This window comes from Harpegnathos saltator, unplaced genomic scaffold (genome assembly GCF_003227715.2).
Source record: "Harpegnathos saltator strain DR-91 unplaced genomic scaffold, Hsal_v8.6 scaffold556, whole genome shotgun sequence".
NCBI lineage: Eukaryota > Metazoa > Arthropoda > Insecta > Hymenoptera > Formicidae > Harpegnathos > Harpegnathos saltator.
In genome coordinates, this window is record NW_020230378.1 from 468,448 (window position 1) to 490,596 (window position 22,149).

General features: G+C 35.9%; 2 protein-coding genes across 2 annotated transcripts in view; both read right to left on the reverse strand.

The window, feature by feature from the left end:
* Positions 1-2,375: 2,375 nt before the first annotated feature.
* LOC105181107 (uncharacterized) lies at positions 2,376-3,787 on the reverse strand. The gene is made up of 2 exons (XM_011137664.3): positions 3,119-3,787; positions 2,376-3,042 (listed from the first exon to the last, which is right to left on the reverse strand). The coding sequence occupies exons 1-2, from the start codon at positions 3,278-3,280 to the stop codon at positions 2,878-2,880; spliced, it is 327 nt and encodes a 108-aa protein (XP_011135966.1). The 5' UTR covers positions 3,281-3,787; the 3' UTR covers positions 2,376-2,877.
* A 3,266-nt stretch (positions 3,788-7,053) lies between these two features.
* Positions 7,054-22,149, reverse strand: part of brm (ATP-dependent helicase brm) — a 73,666-nt gene continuing 58,570 nt past the window's right edge. The window contains exons 3-18 of the mRNA XM_025303548.1: positions 19,227-21,400; positions 19,079-19,152; positions 17,031-17,277; positions 12,255-12,393; positions 11,986-12,147; positions 11,511-11,852; positions 11,182-11,425; positions 10,913-11,103; positions 10,660-10,817; positions 10,152-10,572; positions 9,871-10,037; positions 9,554-9,745; positions 9,136-9,466; positions 8,194-9,051; positions 7,945-8,119; positions 7,054-7,856 (exon numbers count right to left, since the gene is read on the reverse strand). Of these exons, the coding sequence (XP_025159333.1) occupies positions 7,711-7,856; positions 7,945-8,119; positions 8,194-9,051; positions 9,136-9,466; positions 9,554-9,745; positions 9,871-10,037; positions 10,152-10,572; positions 10,660-10,817; positions 10,913-11,103; positions 11,182-11,425; positions 11,511-11,852; positions 11,986-12,147; positions 12,255-12,393; positions 17,031-17,277; positions 19,079-19,152; positions 19,227-21,400 (6,021 nt within the window). The 3' untranslated portion in view covers positions 7,054-7,710. The remainder of the gene's footprint in view (positions 7,857-7,944; positions 8,120-8,193; positions 9,052-9,135; positions 9,467-9,553; positions 9,746-9,870; positions 10,038-10,151; positions 10,573-10,659; positions 10,818-10,912; positions 11,104-11,181; positions 11,426-11,510; positions 11,853-11,985; positions 12,148-12,254; positions 12,394-17,030; positions 17,278-19,078; positions 19,153-19,226; positions 21,401-22,149) is intronic.

Consider the following 22,149-nt stretch of genomic DNA (forward strand, 5'->3'; position numbering starts at 1 on the left):
ACACAGGATAGAAGCATATCTGCGGGAGTTTCAGCGCAAGCGTTTCTTATGCGTTCTACCATGTTTTCACGAGTTGTTGGCACTTGTTGATAAACCTTATCTTTTAGGTAACCCCACAGAAAGAAATCCGGCGTTCTTTAAAATGTTCTTTAAAAATGTTCTTTATGTATGTTCTTTAAAAATATTGAGCATCTCTATGTTCTTTAAAACTTTTAAATTAAAAGTTTTAGTATAACTATTGTTGACGCGTTTTTTTTTTAAGTGGTATCCCCAGTAGGCCTAATCCACTGATGACTGTAACAACCCGTAACTAATTGAACAGAAGCGAAATAAAATATGTTAAATGAAGAATATTTAATTCGATTTTCGGCGTCTTTTATTAGTAAGAGCGGAAACGTCAATTTGCATATTGCATGTAGCGAGCCGCATAAGACGTGGTAAGGAATCGTCGTTTAAAGAAGAACGCTTCTCATTTTTTATAAACTTCATTTTCAAAAATGAAGTTTATAAAAATTATTTTTGAAAATGAAGTTTATAAAAAATGAGAAGCGTTCTTCTTTAAACGACGATTCCTTACCACGTCTTATGCGGCTCGCTACATGCAATATGCAAATTGACGTTTCCGCTCTTACTAATAAAAGACGCCGAAAATCGAATTAAATATTCTTCATTTAACATATTTTATTTCGCTTCTGTTCAATTAGTTACGGGTTGTTACAGTCATCAGTGGATTAGGCCTACTGGGGATACCATTTAAAAAAAAAACGCGTCAACAATAGTATCTCATGGGTGACGTGGAAAACTGTTGGAAACACGCTCCTGAGGCTCGAGCGGCTTGTAGGCAGCATGCGGAGTGGCGAGGTAAAGGGAACAGCGGTGGGCGGAGATAGTCGAAAATCGGCCGTCGCGTGCATTTTTTGCCGAGCTCTGTTCTACGTAATACAGCTGTTTGCTAATTTCTACAGATATCTTGTGGATATCAAATGACAAAAATACTTCAGTGTATTATGACAATATTCAAATATCCGCTTTTTATTACATTTTTATAACAAAATATAACATTGACGTAATTTTTATATTTTGTATAATTAGATGTAATAAAAAGTGGACTTTTAATATCGCAATAATGTTATACTGACAATTTTGCCATCTGCTGGTATCTGTGGAAAAAAGATTAACACATAATTATGTTATATGGAATTGTATAATTACAAAATGTTGAATACATGTTATAGAATGGTTTAGTTGCATATATTAGAGCTATAGTTAGAGCTATATAATATTATATTGTTTAATTTTGTATATTACAGCTATTACGCCACTCTATACACACACACACACACACATATGTATATATATATAGGCATAATAGCTGTAACTTTATTGTATATATACTATATAACATTGTTATTGCAATATTACAACAGAATGTTGCTGTATTATTGCAGTATAATATTGCTGCAGTATTGCAGTACAATATTGCTGCGCTATTATAATGCAATATTGCTGCATCATTGCAACGCAATATTACTGCAAGCGGACATTTTAATGTTGCTGCAATATTGCTGCACCATTGCAGCAACATTTTGCAATGATGTTGCAATGATACAATCTTGCAAAACAAGATTGCTGCAATGTTGCTGCAATCTTTCTGTGCTGTATAGGATAGAGCAGATTAACACAAACATAAAAGTATACTTTTTTGCGATATTCGCAATAGTTGCCAAGTTATTAATTACAAAAATCTGATGAATGAGCGCGCACTGAGATGGATGATTGAAAATGGAGGGGGAGGACACACCCAGAGAAAAGATTTATTTAGGACAAATAAAATTTTGTTCAAACAAATAAATTCTCTTATTAATATATGGGCTAAATAAAACTTTATTAATTTTAAGCATATTTATTTATTTGGCTATATATTTAATATCAATTGTGTAAATATATCAGTGTCTAATAAAGAATTGATTTAAAGTAACAATATTTTCTTCTTTGAAAAAGATATGTATGTTATTTGTGTATATGCCTATTGCTTTACTTTATGCAAAAATTAAATAAAAACAACGTTTAAAACTTGTTTATTTTTATTTAAATGAACATAGAATAATAATATGATTTTAATATTACAATAACGCAGTTTTTATTATACGGTATAATTATACTGCATTTTATTCATTTTGCGCATATATAAAGGTGTTATATCCGGCAAATTATTTACATAAATATATTGATTCTGAACATTAATTTCATTTGGTTTAACAACATATGAATGACAGTGCTCGTCAAAACCGAGAGTGCGTAATATAGTATTCACTAATCCACAATGTGGCAAATCGTCGTGTATACCAGTATACGTAATACAACACATCTCGCTATTTTATATAATCGCCTGTTATAATCGATCCATTTAACTGGGATGAACTTTTCATCAACTTGACAAATTATACCGGTAGCCCGAGGTCCTTTATTATGCTATTTAAGATTTCATTATTCGATAGTCTGTATGTTAAATGTAACTGGTAATCGATTGCAATGGTTTGAGTTAAATTTATTCGACTCGCGGAATTTCGAGCTGCTTGTAACCCTAGTGCGTGCTTTCCTTCGAATCTCATGCACCAAAAGTTATGTAGAGGACCATTGTCATGAATAATGCGCCAATAGTGCACCATGAAATAAAATTTTGGTTTATTATGCTATATATTGTGTAAGAACTCTTATAGTTTTAGAGTTGAATGTAAAGAAATGTAAAAATATAGGAGAAAATTAAGTTATTTCTTTAGAATTTAGTTTGACGACCTTTGAAGTTGTATTGTTTTCTATTTTTGATGATGTCGAAGGTAAACTCGAACTGTCGAGCTTGATTTTTTTAAGAAATGGTTATGCACTTTCTTCACTCGTGTTCTTTATAGCTAACACTTCATCGTTAACAAGATTCTCATCCTCTTCTTTCAAAGCATATACATTTTTCCAGTCTGCTTTACTAATAACTTCAATTATGCAGTCACCTTTAGGAGTCGTTTGTTCACTACTTTCAACTGAAACCTATATACCTTTTTAATTTTATTACATGAAAAAATCAATGGCAGTAATTCATTAAAAATAAACGTTATAATCTCACCTTTCCTTTGTAAGTTTCGACAGCCTTCTTGTACCGTAATTGATCACCGATTGGAGCAATGAATAAAGGAAGAATATCTGCAGTAATTTCTTCTATTTGATTAATTTCGATTTTGTTTTTTGTAATGATATTACAATACGTTGAAGCTGAGGATGTGCTCATCTGGAACGAAAAGTGCCACTGCCTCGGCTCGCAGATTAGCCAACCCGATCCTCGTCAAAAAAAGTTCGTGAGCGCGAGTCTACATATTCACGGAATCTTCACGTGCGATCCCTGATCACGCGACCACCGCAGCGGCCTGCGAGGATCGTCGTGAGGAACCCGTGGCGATGCGACTACAGAACATTTGACTCTCACACAGCTTCAAACGATTGGAATTTGCAATGTACTTACATATGAAAATATCCGAGTAGCTTCCTAATCCCGTACTTTCTAAAAATGTTTTTATTTGATCATCCATTGTACTTTTCACAATTTATCATTCACGTTGTTACCTGTACCTGTACCCGTAGTGGACGAGAAATCGAAAAAGACGAGCGTGAAGCGAGACAAAACAGGACAATATTTGAACGTCGAAGCGCATAACGTGCTTGCCGCCCGGTCCGTAAATTGGCGGTTTCTTTGACTTCAGTATAGCATTTATTTAATCAAAAGAAATGCTTATTTAAATTATCAATTTTAAATATCGCATTTATTTCATATCTAAAAAATATATCTTTACGTGGCATAATTATAAGTAAATAAATTTATTTACTTGCATCATGTAACTCTTATAGCCTAAATCTAATAAATATTTTATTCATACAAGTAAAAGTATTATGAATTCAAATAAATAGTATTCTAATGTACTAATTTATTTGAATGTAATAAATCATTTCTCTGGGTGCGTCCCGAGGACGTTCTTAAGACGTACTCTGGATGTCCTCTGGATATCTGTGCTATTAGGGCTATTATCACGTAGTATTAATCATTATAATGAATAAAGTTTAATTAATTCAAAAAATTGAAACTTACAAGGAACAGCTGTGAAGTGTGTCTCCGATTTCGACGAAAGTTGGCATATTTGTAGAGTAGCCAGAAATAAGAAACCCATATTTTTTTTATGGCTCAGGTTTAAGGAATGAAACTGCCTCTTAAAATTTCATTTTCTTTATGCTATCTCGATAATTATTGCAGATAGGAAAACATTTTTTAAACAAAAATTGTAAAACTGGTTTTTATTGTCGTACAATTTTTGTTTAAAAAGTTTTTTCCCATCTGCAATAATTATTGAGATAACATAAAGGGGATGAAACTGTGAAGGACAGTCTCATCCCTTAAACCTGAGCCATAAAAAATATATGGGTCTCTTATTTTTGGCTACTCTACAAATATGTCAACTTCCGTCGGAAGCAGAGACATACACTTCACGGATGTTCCTTGTAAGTAATATTTTTGTTAGATATATCGTAAAATCGATTAAGTATCTAATTTTCTTCTATGCTTTCATCTATGCTGTAATTTTAACAGTGCCATATCCATTTTATATTTACGCAACTCGTACAGTATACTGTAATTTATTTATGAATACTTTCCCATTTTATAATATAATAATAGTATACACTGAAGCGCATATAGTACCTTGATGAAATTACAATAAATTTGTTACGAAGATGCTTATTTCTTAATTTAATACATAAAAATTTTGCGACTTAAAATTCTAGTACAAATACATCATAATCATTTTTATATTTAAAAATTATAACATGGTAAATATATAAAGTGTAGCTGGATTAGTGACACAATCGAAAAGGATACGTGCATATAATATTTCATGTATAAAAATAAATTAAAAATATCGAATAAATTGTATCTTTGTGAGATTCAGTTTCTAAGAAAAAATAATTTTTTCAATGTTAAAGATCCAAAGTTATATTTTCCTTATTTTTGAAACTTAATTTAAGTGATAACGTTAATAACCATATAACTTCTTATACACATTATCAAGCTGCTTCTGACAACGATTACAGTTAAATATTTCGTCTCAAATAATAACAATGGTTTTAATATTTATTTTAGAAATTAATTTTTTAATAACCTTGTCAAATGAAATATTGTTTTATTCATATTCGGATTTCATATCTTAATTAAAATCCATATTCATATCACTAAACTTCAAAATTATATATTTATGTATAAAACTTCAGGAATTAAAATATAAAATAACAATATAATATTGGGTTAGCTAATAAGTAAGGTCGGACTTTTCCACAAGAGATTGTTTTTGCTGTTTTTAAAACAAAAGATTATTCGTAACCTATAAAACACATATAAGTCTAAAAGCTAAGATTTTAACATGTAATTAAAAAAATTAATTATATTTGGTTAAATTTTTTTAGTGTTTATTTTGATTTAAAGATGAATAATGAGATGTATTTTCGTGTAATTATGCTTTTTTATTTCCGCAAAAATAAAAACGCTGTACAAACAGCAAAAAAATTTCATGGTGTGGATGGTGATGAATGAAAGAATGATGCAAAGATGATTGAAAAAATATTGTGATGGAGATTTTAGTCTTACCGATGACAAACGTTCTAGCAGACATATTAGGATTGATAACGATCGAAGCCTTAATTTGATATAATTTAAAAATAATGTACGTTATACTACACGGAAAATTGTTGAGAATATCGAAATCTAACGTTGAAAACCATTTGTATCAACTTAATATTCCTAGATATAATATTTAGGTTCTGCACAATTTAAGTGAAAAAATTTAGTCGGTAGAATTTCGGCTTGTGATTCGTTTCTAATACATAATAAAAACTACTTTTGAAGCGAATTGTTACTGGGGATGAAAAATCAACTATTTAAAATAATGTGATACGAAAAAAACATTAAAATAAACCAGGATCAATCTCGTTAATCTTTTGTTAACCTCCAAAACTGGTTTACACCCCAAAGTCATGTTATGTGCACATTGGAATTGTAAGGAAATACCATTTTATGAGCCTCCTATTATTTAATCAAAAAGCATTAATTCTGGTACTGTTTGCAGTTGGATAATTTGAAAGAAAATATTAAGAAAAACGATCAGAACTTGCCAATAGGAAAAAAATAATTTTCCACTGAGCCAACGCAACGCAAGGTCACAAGATCATTACAGACTCGGCAAAAATTGAGAGTTGAATTAGGATGTTCTTATTCATCCACCATATTCATATGACTTTAGCACTATCAAATTTTCACTTATTTCGTTCTTTATAAAATTCGTTTAATTAATGGAAAAAATTTTGATTCTCCAAAGGCCTATGAAATGCATCTTTCAAAATTTTTTATTGAAAAAAAAAATGGCAAATTTTGGGAGAATGGTATTATGAAGCTATATAAGATGGCAAAAAGTCATAGATCAAAATGTTTAAAATTTCATTTAATAAAATTTTCTATATTAAAAAAAAAAAAAAAATTCTGTTTCTTACTGAAAAATTCAATATTATTTTTTGGCCAACCCAATAATAATTTCAATATAAATTATTGGCTTCAGAACAGCAATTGAATAATATTGTAATATGTGTACAGTTAACTGTATCGCTCAAATATTTGCAAATGAATAACATGATACTATTTCGACAAATTGAAAATATTTTTATACGTTGTGTATATATATATATACACACACACACACACATATATATTTACATGCATGTGTGTCACTTATTATATATGCATGTATATATGTATATATATACATTTATATATGTAGACAGAAATGTAATATATTTTATTATACAATTGCAGTGAGACATAGAATAACGTATTCAAATGTCCACGCTATTCTAAGACAAACATGGGCTAAAAAAAAAAAACAAAAAAGAAAAAAGAAAAATCAGCGATCAAAATTCAAGTACAATATATTGGGTTTTATCGCAAATAATGAAACTAAAACAAAAAGTATCTTTAAAGTAAATTTTAACGCTAGTTTCTATTGTGTTCTGTACAATATGCAGTCGCTCTACATTAATTACTAAATGCGCAAATGCGTACAACATAAAAATTGTAATGCGTTAAGTGTTTCTGTATTAAAATATTTTAAATAGAGTTATAATCTTATTCAAATTCAATATTTACCAATAAGCCTATCAGAATCATAACTAAATAGCGAGTCTTTCAGTAAAGACTGTCACAAGTCAAAAACTTGTAATTCAAAATATAATTCGTAGTTGTACTTTTATAGCTTTCATTTTATCAGCTAACATTCTATTGACGAATAATATACTATCAAGTTATCTTCTAATAGTAATTTATCAAGTATCTAGAGATAAATATTTAAACTGGATTCATTTTTTTTTTCAAGCGATGTTAGACAAAATGTATTCGTAAGAACAAAACTTAGCTGTTACATATGTATGTATTATGTATTTTATATATAAAATACATAAAATATACTCTACATACATATGATATACCATGTACGTATGGACATTCATTCTTTCTTTCTCTCTTTTACTCACCCTTCCCTTTCTTTACATTTAAATTCAAAATTCAGAAATGTTATTATGTGCGAATGAATTCTGCCTAACACCGTTTTAAGAGATAAATAAAATCTATATTTCTTAATTATCATCAGCGTCATCCTCGTCGTCGGATATATACTTCTTAGTAACTCGCTTCCTACGACCACCTCTTCCCTCGCCTTTTCTACCCTTTAATTTAATTTTCATTCTTACACTGGAATCCGCATCCGAACCCTCTTCACCATCTGCAATAAAAAAAAAAATATATATATACATTTGTATAGCATATTTTTTTCATTTCGATTTTCCCAAGAAATTAAAATATACGCATACCTTTATCATCTCCGTCAGAATTATTACCCTCTTCTTCAAGGCGCTGACGTGCATTCGTGAAAACGGATTGCAATACTATCGAGTCCTCATGAATAAGAGATGCTTCTTCATTATAAATTTGAGCATTTTTACAAAGTTGCATAAAATCTTTCTCCAATTCGTCAAAATCGGCATACTTGAAAAAATAAAATTATAAATATTTATATCTAATGGAAAGATTCCTGTCGAATACATAAAACAAATACTTACTTTACCCTCTTCGATTTTTTGCAACAATTTATTAATAGTCAAAGGTTTCTTAATTATATCATAATAATCTGGCAATTCTCTTCGTGATGGTAATTTCATGAAAGGTTCACTCAATACTCGGCCATCAGTACTATCGGTATAATTAACAACTAACATGATTAATTTCTTCATAGCCTGTTTCATTTTGGGATCAACCAAAGCTCCGCCGCCTCTTCGTTTCTTCGGCATCGGCTCGTCGTCTTCTTCGCCTTTTTTCTTCCGTTTTCGTGTTTTCTTCTTCTTCTTATCATCTTCCTCCTCTTCTTCATATTCTGCACCATCGTCATCGATTGCTTTCAACCATTCTTTTTCAGTCAAACTATCCGTATAATCAACTTCTTTACGTTGTCTCGAACCTCTTCCAAGAAACCTGTCTTTGTCTTCTTCATACGTCCATCTTTCCACCTCGTCATCATCTTTCACCAGCCAGTCAGGCAATTCGGCTTCTTCCAATAATCGCGACTTACGATTGGGACCCATATTGGCTTCCTCGCGTTCCACATCCAATTTCTGGAATATTTCGAATTCACCTTCTGTCCTAGCAATCATTTGATTAACAGTTTCGTCGTCGGGTACTTCATTTTCTTCTTCATCGTCAGCGTCATCTTGATGTAAAATGCTCTGAAGAAACTGCTGCCGCTCAGACCCAGTAGATTTCTGATCAAACATACCAGCTTGAATAACTTTCTCGTCCATATTTAATTTATATCTAGCTGCTGCTAATATCCGTTCTTCGACAGAGTTGACAGTCATTAGTCGAAGTACACGTACTTCGTTCTTTTGTCCGATTCGATGTGCTCTGTCTTGAGCTTGTAGATCCTATAATATGTATACGTATACATCATTTCTAAATGCTATTAATTGTTATTAACTTATTTTGTGCATTCTATTAATATCACGTACCTGATGAGGATTCCAATCAGAATCGAAAATAATTACTGTATCGGCAGCTTGAAGATTTAGACCAAGGCCACCAGCACGTGTGGACAGTAAGAAAAGGAAATATTCTGATCCGGGATCATTGAATTTCTTCAACAGATCACCTCTGTCCTCCGCTTTCGTTGTACCATCCAACCGTAAGTACATAAATCCTCGCCAACTCAAATAATCTTCCATGATCGTCATTAATTGAGTCATTTGACAGAACAATAAAACTCTGTGATTCGTGGCTTTCAATTTAGGAAGAATGCGATCGAGAAGTTCGAACTTTCCAGATGCGCGATATAAATCGGGCCTAAAGACAAATATAATTTAAATAAATTTTATTCTATATACAAAATATTTTGTATATTTCGGCAACGGTCGTGATTGATATACACACCCAGTAATAACACCGGAACCTTGTGTGCCTACATGTTCGCAATATTTCTCTTCTATGGCTTGGAACATGAATGGATGATTGCACAATTTCCTCAGTTGTACGATAGTATTCATAAGAGCTTTGGCCCCACCTTTTCCTTGTTTCCCTTTTTCTGATCCATCAGTTAATAGTACGCCCTTGCTTTGCATATGCCTAGACAAAATTAGAGTTAATATTATCACATATATAAAAGTTAATTCTACAATATAGAAATATAGAAAGTAAAATATGGAAAGCGAATGATACGATGACACACTTATAACATACTTATAACATACTTATAAAGTACTTTCTGAAGGCCAGACATGTCGCACTTGATAATATATTCTACTTTGTCGGGTAATTGAGATTCTACTTCCTTCTTCAAACGTCTTAATAGGAAAGGCCGCAAGACTTTGTGTAAACGACGAATAATCAATATAGTTTCTTCCTCGTTAAGTTCCACCTATATGATGTCATAATGATATGATATTATAATGATGTGATATTAAACAAAAATATTAGATAAAAATTATTATAAAGAAATTGTATACTTTTTATATATACACAAAGTGCTTACTTTTTCACCGGTAGTCGCGAAAGGAGCATTAAACCATTGCTCAAATGTGCTGCAAGACTTGAATATTGAAGGTAATAGGAAATTGAGAAGAGCCCACAATTCTGGCAATTTATTTTGCAACGGTGTACCAGTTAAAAGAAGCCGATGAGGAGCCAAATAATGTGTATTTAATACTTGGGTAAGCTTGCAATGATGGTTTTTCATTCTGTGTCCCTCGTCAATGATCATATATTTCCATTGCAGTTTTGCTAACACGCCTTTGTCTTTTATAACGTACTCATAAGTTGTTAATAAAACATTAAACTTCGTAGCTCGCATTTGAGATTGTATCGCTCTTCTACCGGCTGGGGAACCTTTGTATGATACTACAACAACGCTTGGTGCCCATTTTTCAAATTCAAGAACCCAGTTTGATAACGTTCTAGAAAAATATATAAAAAACATGTTATAAGAATAACTTTCATGAGTAATATATAACGCCTAGATTTTTAATAGAATAGAAACTTACGATAGTGGAACAATGATAAGGAATGGACCATTGACTTTCTTTTTCTCCATAAGATATGTTACCAAAGCAATCGTCTGAATAGTTTTACCAAGACCCATTTCATCTGCCAAGATACCGTTTAAATTATTGTTAAACAGCGATACTAACCACTCCAAACCCTAAAATAATCGGTTAAATTTTATTATACTAGAAAAGAGAAAGAATATAAAATATTGAGTAAGGTAAAAACATTTTGTTAAATTGAATATGATACCTTAATCTGATATTCCTTCAATTTTCCGTTCACCATAATGGTCGCCTGCTCTGTAACCACTTCACGAATAGTATGTGCGATGCTGTAATATGTCTGTTCTTCTGTTTTATATTCGTCATCCTCCACTTTCGCCTTGTGTATCGTTTTCTTCACCTTCTCTTCTTCAGAATCGCCTGTAGATTTTTCCTTGCCTAATAGATATTTCGTAAATTAATTAATTATAAATTAATGAAAATAAGTCTGTAAACAAAGAAAAATTGTAAACATACCATCAGATTTATCTTCGCTCTCATTTCCATTGTCCTCTTCATCATCATCATCATCTTCTTCGCTATCTGATTCAATTGGTTCCCATCCTGGATGAGCCTCCAAAAATGCAGACAGTTGACTCATCAACGGAGCCTCATCACCGGTCAATGTACGACCAGTGGACGTTTCTATTACGCCAACACGAGTATCGTCATTAGCTGCGCCATCTTCTCCAGTTTCACCATCTTGCAACTTCTTCTTTTTCTGCGTAATCATAAAGTTTCATTGATATCACGTTAATTCATCACAAAACAACACTTGATTTTAAAAAGCATACTTCTGATGCTACCTTCTTACGCTTTTGCTCTTCAGCTTGTTTCCTCTTTTGCTCCATTTTATGTTGCTTGACCATTTCCGTCAGATTGCTGATGTATTCGTCGGTTTGAGACAACAAAAATGCTAAACGTTTGTCTTTCTTCTGGTCAATTAATTTTCTGTATCCCTCTTCGTCTTCTGCCATTAGACGACGCATACGTTCCTTCTCAATACGTTCCTGTTCCTTCTTTTGTTCTCGTTCAGCGTTTGCGTGATGGTTAAGCACTGCTTTATTGAGTCTAGCCAACTTTGCAACATTATTGCGATGGAATTCTTTAAAGTCTTTTCCATGTTGCAGTACGGAAGTAAGAAATTCCTATAAACATGATACATAATAATACGTAATATGATATATAATATGTAATACTTGTACTTTTACATAACTTATCGTAACATATTATCGATATGATATAAAAAGTACGCAATATAAACATATAAAATAAACTTACTTGATGTTTTTGTCTACGTTTACGTTCTGCTTCTAATTTTTGTTGCTTCTCCAATTTTTCGGTAGCCCTTGCCTCGCGCAATCCTTGCCGTTTTGTACGTTTATAAGCTTTCACATTCACAGCCGTCTCTAAAGTAGTATCTTTTCGAGTACACGCTAAAATCTAGAACCAAGAACCATGAAAAGATAATGATAAATAAAACATAAATCAAGCAAAACGCTCTAACAGTTATATAAAAAAAAAAACTACATATACATTAAAGTGAATACCTCTGATCGCAACTGTCTCTGAAAGTTTAGTACTCTAAGCATGCGTAGTTCGATCTGCGCTTGTATACGTAGATCCTCTGGCATATTCGTTGGTAAATTACTAAGCTGTTCCATCCGAAGTGATATACGGGATGCGACTCTGCATATCAAACACAAAATTTGATTAAAAAAATTTTTTTTACTAATGTGTATAATTTACTGTCACACACACATACACGCGCGCGCGCATATATATACACGCAAAGAAAAATATTTTTCAAGAAAATGCATGTTTTTCGGGACGGAGGGAAGGCCGCTTAACATGGGCATCTTGAGACACCTTGTATACAGGGTGATTCAGAACAATTTCCTCCTTCTCTGAAATGACATGTCCTTTTTTCTCTTGCAAAATGTTATCCGAAGCTTAGTTTTTGAGTTATAAAAATAAGTAGTTTACTAATTACGGATCAGGTACAAAAGGATAGTACAGGTAGACAAGGACGGTATAACTCATCGTCAGACGCAGGCTTATGTTAAGAGCCTAATACCATGAGGTTATTGATGTACGTAATAACATTGCACATCATTTTTATAACTTCCATTCAATTGCGATTGATAGGATGTTAACCTTTGCTCTCGTTAATTTTGCCCGCCAGGAGGGGGAAAGAAAGTTCACAACTCATAATTGAACCGAATATAAAATTGAAAATAGAACTCTTAATATTACGGGAACAAATGCGTATGGTCAGTTAGTCTCGGTTAATTGATGCGGCATCCAAACATTAAGCCGAGAAACGTATCCCAGCTGGCGCAAATTTTCTACGCTTGTGTGGGATATATTCAATGTCGTAGCAATCTCTCGTACCGATTGGGATGGATTTACTTTGATTATAGCTTTAATGTCACTTGAATTAATCTCGGTCGGGCGATCGGAGCGGGGCGCATTATTGACGTCGAAATCTCTAGAACGGAAATTGGCATACCACTTTTGGCATACGCGTTCTGTTAAGGCATGATCTCCATACACACGGCATATCTTTTTATGAGCATCCGCAGCTCGTTTGCCTTTTTTAAAATAATAGAGCAAAATGTGACGATAATGCACGTTATTTATTTCCATGTTCACAGCTACGCAGCATACACAATACTGATGTTAGCCAAACTAAACACAGCACGACATAAACAGTGAAACATAATCTTTCAAATGTGTATTCGATTTGCACGATAGCGCTGAGAAAAGAAAAGCGAATCCGCATGAAACTTACACTGAAACAAAAACCGAACGAACTTATTTGCCAACCCAATACTTATCTTTATAATTCAAAAACTAAGCTTCGGATAATATTTTGCAAGAGAAAAAAGAACATGTCATTTCAGGAATAGGAAGTTATTCTGAATTACTCTGTATAAAGAGTTCCTATCTTTTTGAAAAGTTCGTATGTCGGAAAGTAGCATTATTATATATGGTTGGATTCAGCGTAAAATATCCTTTTTTTTTGGTAAAAACAATTTTTAGATTATGTGTATGTGCATGTGTATGTTGCGCAAGTACGTATGTATGTGTATACAGAGTATTAAAAAGGTATATCGACAAATTTGAGAGATAATAGAAGATATGTAAATAAACATAAATAAGATACGCAAATAAATATAATATGAGATAGGAAACTATTGATCATAAACGCATTATATATGATATAAGATGTTAAAAAAAAAAAAAATCGTTATTATACTAGGTGCGCAACTAAGTTTCCGGGTTTCACACATGGATGGCGCTAACGATACATATAGTCGACATACATGTCTGAAGTTGTGTTTTTTTATAGCTTGGACATCTGTTAACAATAACCAGTCGTAATACCAATACATATCGCAACGCAAAAATATTTTTTCTAACAACGAAGATGTCGAGTTTTGTGCCAAATAAACAGCATTTGCGGGAAGCTTTGCTTTCCTGCTTTAACTTGAAAAAAAGTGTAGCTGAAGCACGTCGTTTGCTTGAGGAGACCTACGGCGAACATGCACCATCGAAAACTACCTGTGAAGATTGGTTTAAACGCTTCAGAAGTGGCGATTTCGACACTGAGGATAAGGAGCACTCCGGAAAACCAAAAACAATTGAGGACGTCGACCTGCAAGAGTTATTGGATGAAGATGATACGCAAACACAAGATCAACTTGCGGAGGCATTAAACATGACTCGCCAAGGTATTTCCAAACGTTTACATGCCATGGGAAAAATTCAAAAGGAAGGAAAATGGGTGCCGCATGAGTTGACTGAGAGACAGATGGAAAATCGAAGAGCCACTTCCGAAATTTTGCTTTTGCGACATGAAAGAAAGAGTTTCCTGTATCGAATTGTTACTGGCGATGAGAAGTGGATATATTTCGAGAATCCCAAACGTAAAAAATCGTGGCTTTCACCTACTGGCGAAGCGTCAACATCGACGGCACAACCAAATCGCTTCGAAAAGAAGACAATGCTCTGCGTTTGGTGGAACCAGAAAGGAATCGTGTACTATGAGCTGCTGAAAAGAAGCCGGGCGAAACGGTCAATGGGCATCGCTACCGACAACAACTGATCAATTTGAATCATGCATTGCTCGAAAAACGGCCAGAATGGGACACGAGACACGAACGAGTAATATTGCAGCACGACAACGCTCCGTGCCATCGCACTTCCATCGTCCAGGACACCATCAAAACGCTGAAATAGGATCTGCTACCGCACCCGCCGTATTCGTCAGACCTGACCCCTTTCGATTATCACTTGTTCCGGTCGATGGCTTGGCTGGGCAACACTTCGCCAATTTCGAAGAAGTGCAAAATTGGTTGGATGAATGGTTTTGGTCCAAAGACGCATCATTTTATCGTCGCGGTATTCATGTATTGCCAGAGAGATAGCAAAAATGTGTAGCTAGCGAGGGATGATACTTTGAATAAACCATTTTTTGTATTTCTCTTGAAATTTTCCATTTTTCATTGATCAAAAAAACCCGGAAACTTAGTTGCGCACCTAGTACAATTGCACTTTACCAACATATTATTTTATGTACATAAGCAGAAAAAATGAATTTAATCTTAACTAAAGACAATAATATTAGCATATAATTAACTAAATATGTTTAAATTTTATAATATTATACAATAGGAGGATGTATTCAGTCAATAGAAATATAGCTCAGATTGTGATCTTTCTATGTTGTTTCATTTTTTGCATTTTTTACGTTTTGAAATGATTATTTCATTTATTGGAAATTGAGTGCATTTCTTCGTTATTATTACGTACAAAAAAGGTATGTCAATAAAATGCAATTGTATAATAAGGATATTTTTCTTTGACACTTTATGTCATACATAATGCTTTTCCGATCATTAGTTTCTTATCTGTTGTATTATGTTGCTTATTCATGTATTCTCTATTATCTCTCCAAGTTTGTTGGTATACTTTTTTAGCATCCTATATATATAATTTGCGAAGTTTAACCCCTTGACTGCGGAGGCAGAAATGTACTAGTCGTGCTATTTTTGTGTTGTAAAAAATGTCGAATTTTCTTTATGATATTTTTATAATAAGGGTTTTTGGGCTCGCTGAATCCAAATTTGATATTAAAATTCGACAAGAAAATCCGATGCGATAAATAATAAACTTCCGAAAGGGCAATTATTTTATTTATTTTATTTCAGGGTAGTACAAAAAACTATCATTTCACTTAAAAATAAAACGCGCCAAGCTATCTACCTCACAAGGTGGTGTGGAAATGATAGTTTCTACTGGTTAACTTAAACAAAATTGTGCTATTCTTAATCAAAATTTCTTAATCGTTCTCTCTCTCTCTCTCTCTCTCTCTCTCTCTCTCTCTCTCTCTCTCTCTCTCTCTCTCTCTCTCTCTCTCATTTCGTCAGAAAATTGGTTCATTCAACCAAACATATTTTCCGTGTAGACTTGAATAGAACGATAGGACACGATGAGTCTCTACGCGAATTCTATACTTCATACTCTAACAATTAAATATTCTCCTAACGATAGAGTACAATAGAGTACGATGAAAAGTGTTCATCGTACTCTGTCTTTACGCGATATTATTTCTTTCGGATCCGATGCAGCAAAACGATAAATTGCGATAGAAAACAATGAGAATTTCTGTAGATCTTATCGCTCTCTATCGCTTTCTCCTTTTCGATGTTCTCCTTTTCCTTGATCAAAGAACTTTTAAACCTTGAACTTTATAATTCAATATGAGCTGTCTGTGGTACCTCATAAAATAATCTCGTAATTGTAATCGCGAATATTCAGCGGCCATTTCGGCGCGAGCATAGACGCGGTGCGGCGGGATGTAGGAGCGGCGAGGTAAGGACATAAACATTGGCGCGTTGTCCTTCCCCTCGCCGCGCGCCGGCAACAGTTCCTTTGTCGACTGGGCAGTGCTCTCTAGCCTGAGCGGCTAGATGCTCCTCCCATAACGTTTCCGTGCGCGCTCATTCCTCTAATTTCTGTCATTAATAACTCGATAATTATTGCGAATCTCACAAGACGGTATGGGACTTTTATATTTGTCTTAACTCGCTCTATATCTCCACGAGCTCTGCCAGGTTAGTTATGAGACACCCTGTATATACGTCATCCACACTGGTGGCACGACTTTTTCATGCAGCTGTACACGTCATCCACAGTCAAGGGGTTAAGTGCTTAGTTTAATATAATATAGTTTATGAGTATAGTGCTTAGTTTAATATAATATAGTTTATGAGTATAGTTTTCATATCATATATTGTTCTCAACAATCTCGTGTTTACCTATTCTCTCGTTCTTGTAGTATCAATAATGGATCTAACCCAGCCGGTTTCGCAACACTTGTTACTCTGTTAGTCTTAGTGCCAGGTTGTGGTTGCTGTTGTTGTTGCTGCGGTGTCTGACAACCTGGCCGAGTCACACCTGCGGGACCAATGACATTCGGACCTGGAATTTGTGATCCAACTGCTGCAGCAGGGGTTTGAGATGGATCTATAGGACGTTGACCTACCCCGGGAGATGGAGCTCCACCTATTTAAATTCATTTTGTCAGGATCATCCTACTCTATTTTGTATAAATACTACAATACATATATTGTTTCGATCATTACATAGTTTAGAAACGTTAGCAGCATAATCCATCAAGTAATACAATCTAACTATTATGAAATCACAGAGAGAGAAAATTGAAATCAATGCAACAAGTATTCAACAGCGTATATATTTCAAAGTAGAAAACTTAATGTATGACATTCCAAGGTATTCTAAGCATTATGTACGATTTTCTAGTATCATATCAATAATAGGCAGTGTATAACGCAAAACAGCTCGTATTAATAGTTATATACATTTAAAAAATTAAAGATGCAACTATAACAATTGTAGTGTATGAACGTTCGCACGTACATAATTGAGTCTTTTTTGAGTATATGTTAATATTGATATGCGTGCCATTTTCAAATTACCAATGCATATCTTGCCAGAAGTCATATTATAATCTCAAGACAGAACATGTCTTTAATTGCAGCGATTACTGCTGGCAGTGATACAATATGCAGTCGTGATTAATATTGTTGCGCTTTCGAAAACCAGGATCGTTTCGAGAGTCAATTGCATATGAGCTTCCGGCCGAGCTGACGTATGATGAATTCGAGATTGCGAAATTACAATTACCTTTATCACGCTGTAAATAGAAGCTGATTAAACACTAAGTATTTTTATAAATTTGTATATTTATTTATTTCTCGGTGAAACCATGAAAGGAGGGCGTACTAGGTGGTGACGGGACGCCGTGCGTTCGGGACCTGCATCTTATTTTCTTTCCGAAGAGAGAAAAATATCAAGAGCGCGGTAGTCGCTAGACCGAGAATCGAACTCGGGTCTTTCGCTTGCTGGGTGACTGCTCTAAACCACTGAGCTACCTGACGCTCCACGCTCACAACATTCTCCTCTCCCTAGATAACGTTAAGAGATGTCGTTCGGAAGCGACATCTCTAGTGCTATCCCGAGCGCACGGCGACTACAGAGAAAGGCATTGTTACTTGTACCTAGTGGTACAAGCTGGAGGTCTCTCAAAGTCAAAGGTTGCTATCCTTTAAGACAGGTATTTATTTATTTCCCGGTCATGTAAGCGAGTGTGAGCGAACGCAACAATATCAATTGCATAGAAATAGCCAGTCTTATCGCTTGTGTATTATTTGTATTATGCGAATATTATGACTCAAGGTATCGGCCATGTTTATATTTGCAATATAACACGTGCGAATAATACACAATGTGAAATAATAGTGTGTTAGAATAATATTGAATTTTTTAACTTGTTTAATCTGTTTTCATATAAAAAGTTATAATTAATATTTCTATTTTGCTCAGTAAATGTTGAAAAAAATATAATGTCATTTTTATATAAGAATAAAGTAGAAGAATGTTGATTTATACAGGTTAACATGTTTCTTAGATCGAATGCTCATTTATGAAATACAATTAATTGAACAATTATATGATCGTATATATGATATTGCCACCAAGTGACACGGTAGTTAAAGACATGCTCGGTCTCGAAATTCTGGCCTCCGGAAAAATACGCGTCAATAATCTAGAGACAGCATGCTCATTTATATTTTTCTACATTAAAAAATGATTTATGCGCTGAATTCATGCGTTGTATTGTATATAGAAACGGAAGCAAATATATATAAAACAAGGAAATAAAAAACTGTAATAGATGTAACTATAATAAGCCAAACAAATTTATGTGACAAAAAGAGATACAAAAGATAGAGTAGTCACCCACAGTTAATAGTTTCTACTAAAAATATTATGAAGAACTCACCTTGTACAGCAAGAGCAAGATGTTGTGATAGTGGTTGATTTCTCGCCAATAATCTGTACGCCATTATTTGAACGCTGCAAACACAAATTTCAAATATGGCGTTTAAATTAACGTACAAGTGACGTACTCATGAAAAACATTTACATACCGCAACTGCTGTAATTGTAGTGAACTGAAAGTTTGTTTCTCGCTCATTCCGCTACCTTGACGAGCTCTGAGAGCTAATAACTGCGAATACCGCGGGTCTTCCTGTAAACCTTTCTCTTCCATAGAGTCGATCGCTTTTTGGAGTGCATTTAAATTTTCTTGACCAGGTCCAGGAGGTCCTGTAGGTCCGGGAGGGCCAATTTGTCCACTTCCAGTTTGACTCATTTGATTCACCGGAGCACCCGAGCCTATTGATGCTGTATTGCCTTGGCTTTGATTTTGAGTACCGGGGCCTATTTGAGTAGTAGGAGGCTGACCAGCCGGTCCGTTAGGTCCCATCTGTCCAGTTGCATTTGCATGACCAATTTGGTTATTCGGACCACAAGGTCCCATTTGATTATTCGGTCCAGGTCCTATTTGATTACTCGGAGCGTTCGGGCCCATCGGAGCACCTGGACCTCCTTGCATCATTTGCCCTGGTCCAGCGGATGGAATTTGTCCTCCTGGTCCTATTTGACCAGCGGGGCCACTCCCCGGTCCCATCTGTCCACTTCCTGGTCCCATTTGCCCTCCAGGTCCACTACCGCCGTGTCCCATCTGCGCGCCGCCTGGTCCCATTTGACCACCAGGTCCACTGCCAGAATTCATCTGTGCTGCAGGGCCATTCCCTGGTCCCATTTGGCCACTAGAGCCACTTCCAGGACCTGTCGAACCCATCTGTCCTCCGGGACCACTACCCGTATTCATCTGCCCACCAGGTCCACTAGCTGCATTTACTCCAGTAGGTCCATTAGGCCCACCTCCCGGACCCATGGTACCAACAGGTCCGCTACTTGTTGTCATTGGTACATTATTTGGTGCACCACCCGGACCCATTTGACCAAGACTATTCGGCCCTAATTGTCCCACGGGTCCGCTTCCGGGTCCCATTTGCCCTGCTGGACCGGAAGGTCCCATCTGACTCCCCGGCGCACCTGATCCCATTTGGTTACCTGCTCCCGTTGGACCCATTTGGTTACCTGGCCCTCCAGGACCCATCTGCCCCCCTGCTGGTGTATTCATACCCATTTGTCCAGGTGGACCGCCCATGCTTATCTGCGTAGGACCGTTCGGACCTATTTGAGACGGCCCATTATGACCCATTTGTCCATTCGGGCCGATCTGTCCAGCTGGTCCAACGGGACCCATCGGTCCGTTCGGTCCCATTTGTGCTTGACTGCTCGGTATCATCTGATTCGGACCACCAGGACCCATTTGATTCGGACCTCCCGGCCCCATACTATGTCCTGTAGGACCACCTGTAGGTATCTGGTTGGGAGCACCAGGACCCATGTGACTTCCTGGACCGCTTGCGTTCATATGTGTAGAAACGTTCGGACCGCTAGTGCTCATATGACTCGGAATAGGAGGACCGGTATTCATGTGGCTACCTGGTCCAGGAGGTCCACTAGTATTCATATGACCTGGTCCAGGAGGACCAGTAGTGTTCATATGTCCAGAGCCAGGTGGTCCGCTAGCATTCATATGCCCTGGTCCTGGCGGTCCCGCGCCCATATGTCCCGGACCGGACGGACCGCTGGCAGATATATGACCTGGTCCTTGTGAACCACCTGCATTCATATGGCTTGGTGGTCCACTCATATGTCCAGGACCCCCGGGAACCATTTGTGAGTTTTGAGGTCCTCCTGTGCCCATCTGAGGACCTGGCACAGGTCCACTGCCTGGACCCATTTGTCCTGGTCCACCTTGACCCATATGAGATCCACCAGGAGGTCCTCCTCCTTGTACCATATGAGATGGACCCATCTGCCCAGGTCCTCCAGGACCCATTTGGTTGGGTCCACCAGGACCCATCTGGTTGGGTCCACCAGGACCCATCTGTCCAGGTCCACCAGGACCCATTTGACCAGGTCCACCGGGACCAATCTGCCCAGGCCCACCGGGACCCATCTGTCCAGGCCCACCTGGACCCATTTGACCAGGACCCATTTGGCTAGGAGCACCGGGACCCATTTGTCCCGGTCCATTAGAACCCATTTGATTTGGACCGGTTTGCATCATATGAGATCCACTTTGTGGTCCATTTGGTCCCATTTGACCTGGCACCATAGGCCCCCCAGGACCCTGCTGAGAAGTCGGTCCTTGTCCGACTGGACCTCCTGGACCTCCTTGATTCTACAACAAAGAAAAAAATTGATATAAAGCACAACTTTCTAGACGTAAATAAACCTTATTAAAAATGAAATATATTAGGTAAATCGGAAAGTTCCATCCGTTTAGCGATAAGTAGCTATAGCTAGAACTGTCGTTAACCTGTAATGTCTAAACGGAGCTTAATAGTTTGTTTTGACATTTGTCAATAACATTCAGTACATAAAAGTATACGTTTGCATCAATAACATTGTTTTTCACTGCATCGAAAATGTCGAAATTTGAGCCAAATAAGCGTCATTTGCGCGAAGTGTTAATCTTTTGCTTCAATTAGAAGAAAACTGCAGCTGAAGCTCATCGAATGCTTATAGAAGTTTATCGTGATAATGCTCCTTCCGATAAAACATGTAGAGAATGGTTTCGACGCTTTAAAATTGGTAATTTTGATGTAGAGGACAAAGAGCGTTCTGGACGGCCAAGAGTATTCGAAGATGAAGAATTGCAGGCATTCGTAGACGAAGACCCATGTCAATCGCAAAAGCAACTTGCAGAAGCATCAAATTGTGCTTAACCTGTCATTTCCAATCGTTTGAAAGCCTTAGGAAAGGTTTACAAGGAAGGAAAATGGGTTCTATATGAACTGAAGCCAAAAGACATTGAAAGGCGAAAAACCACCTGCGAAATTCTACTTATTAGGCAACAAAGAAAGGGGTTTTTACATCGTATCATCATTGGAGATAAAAAATGGATTTATTTTGACAATCCCAAACGTC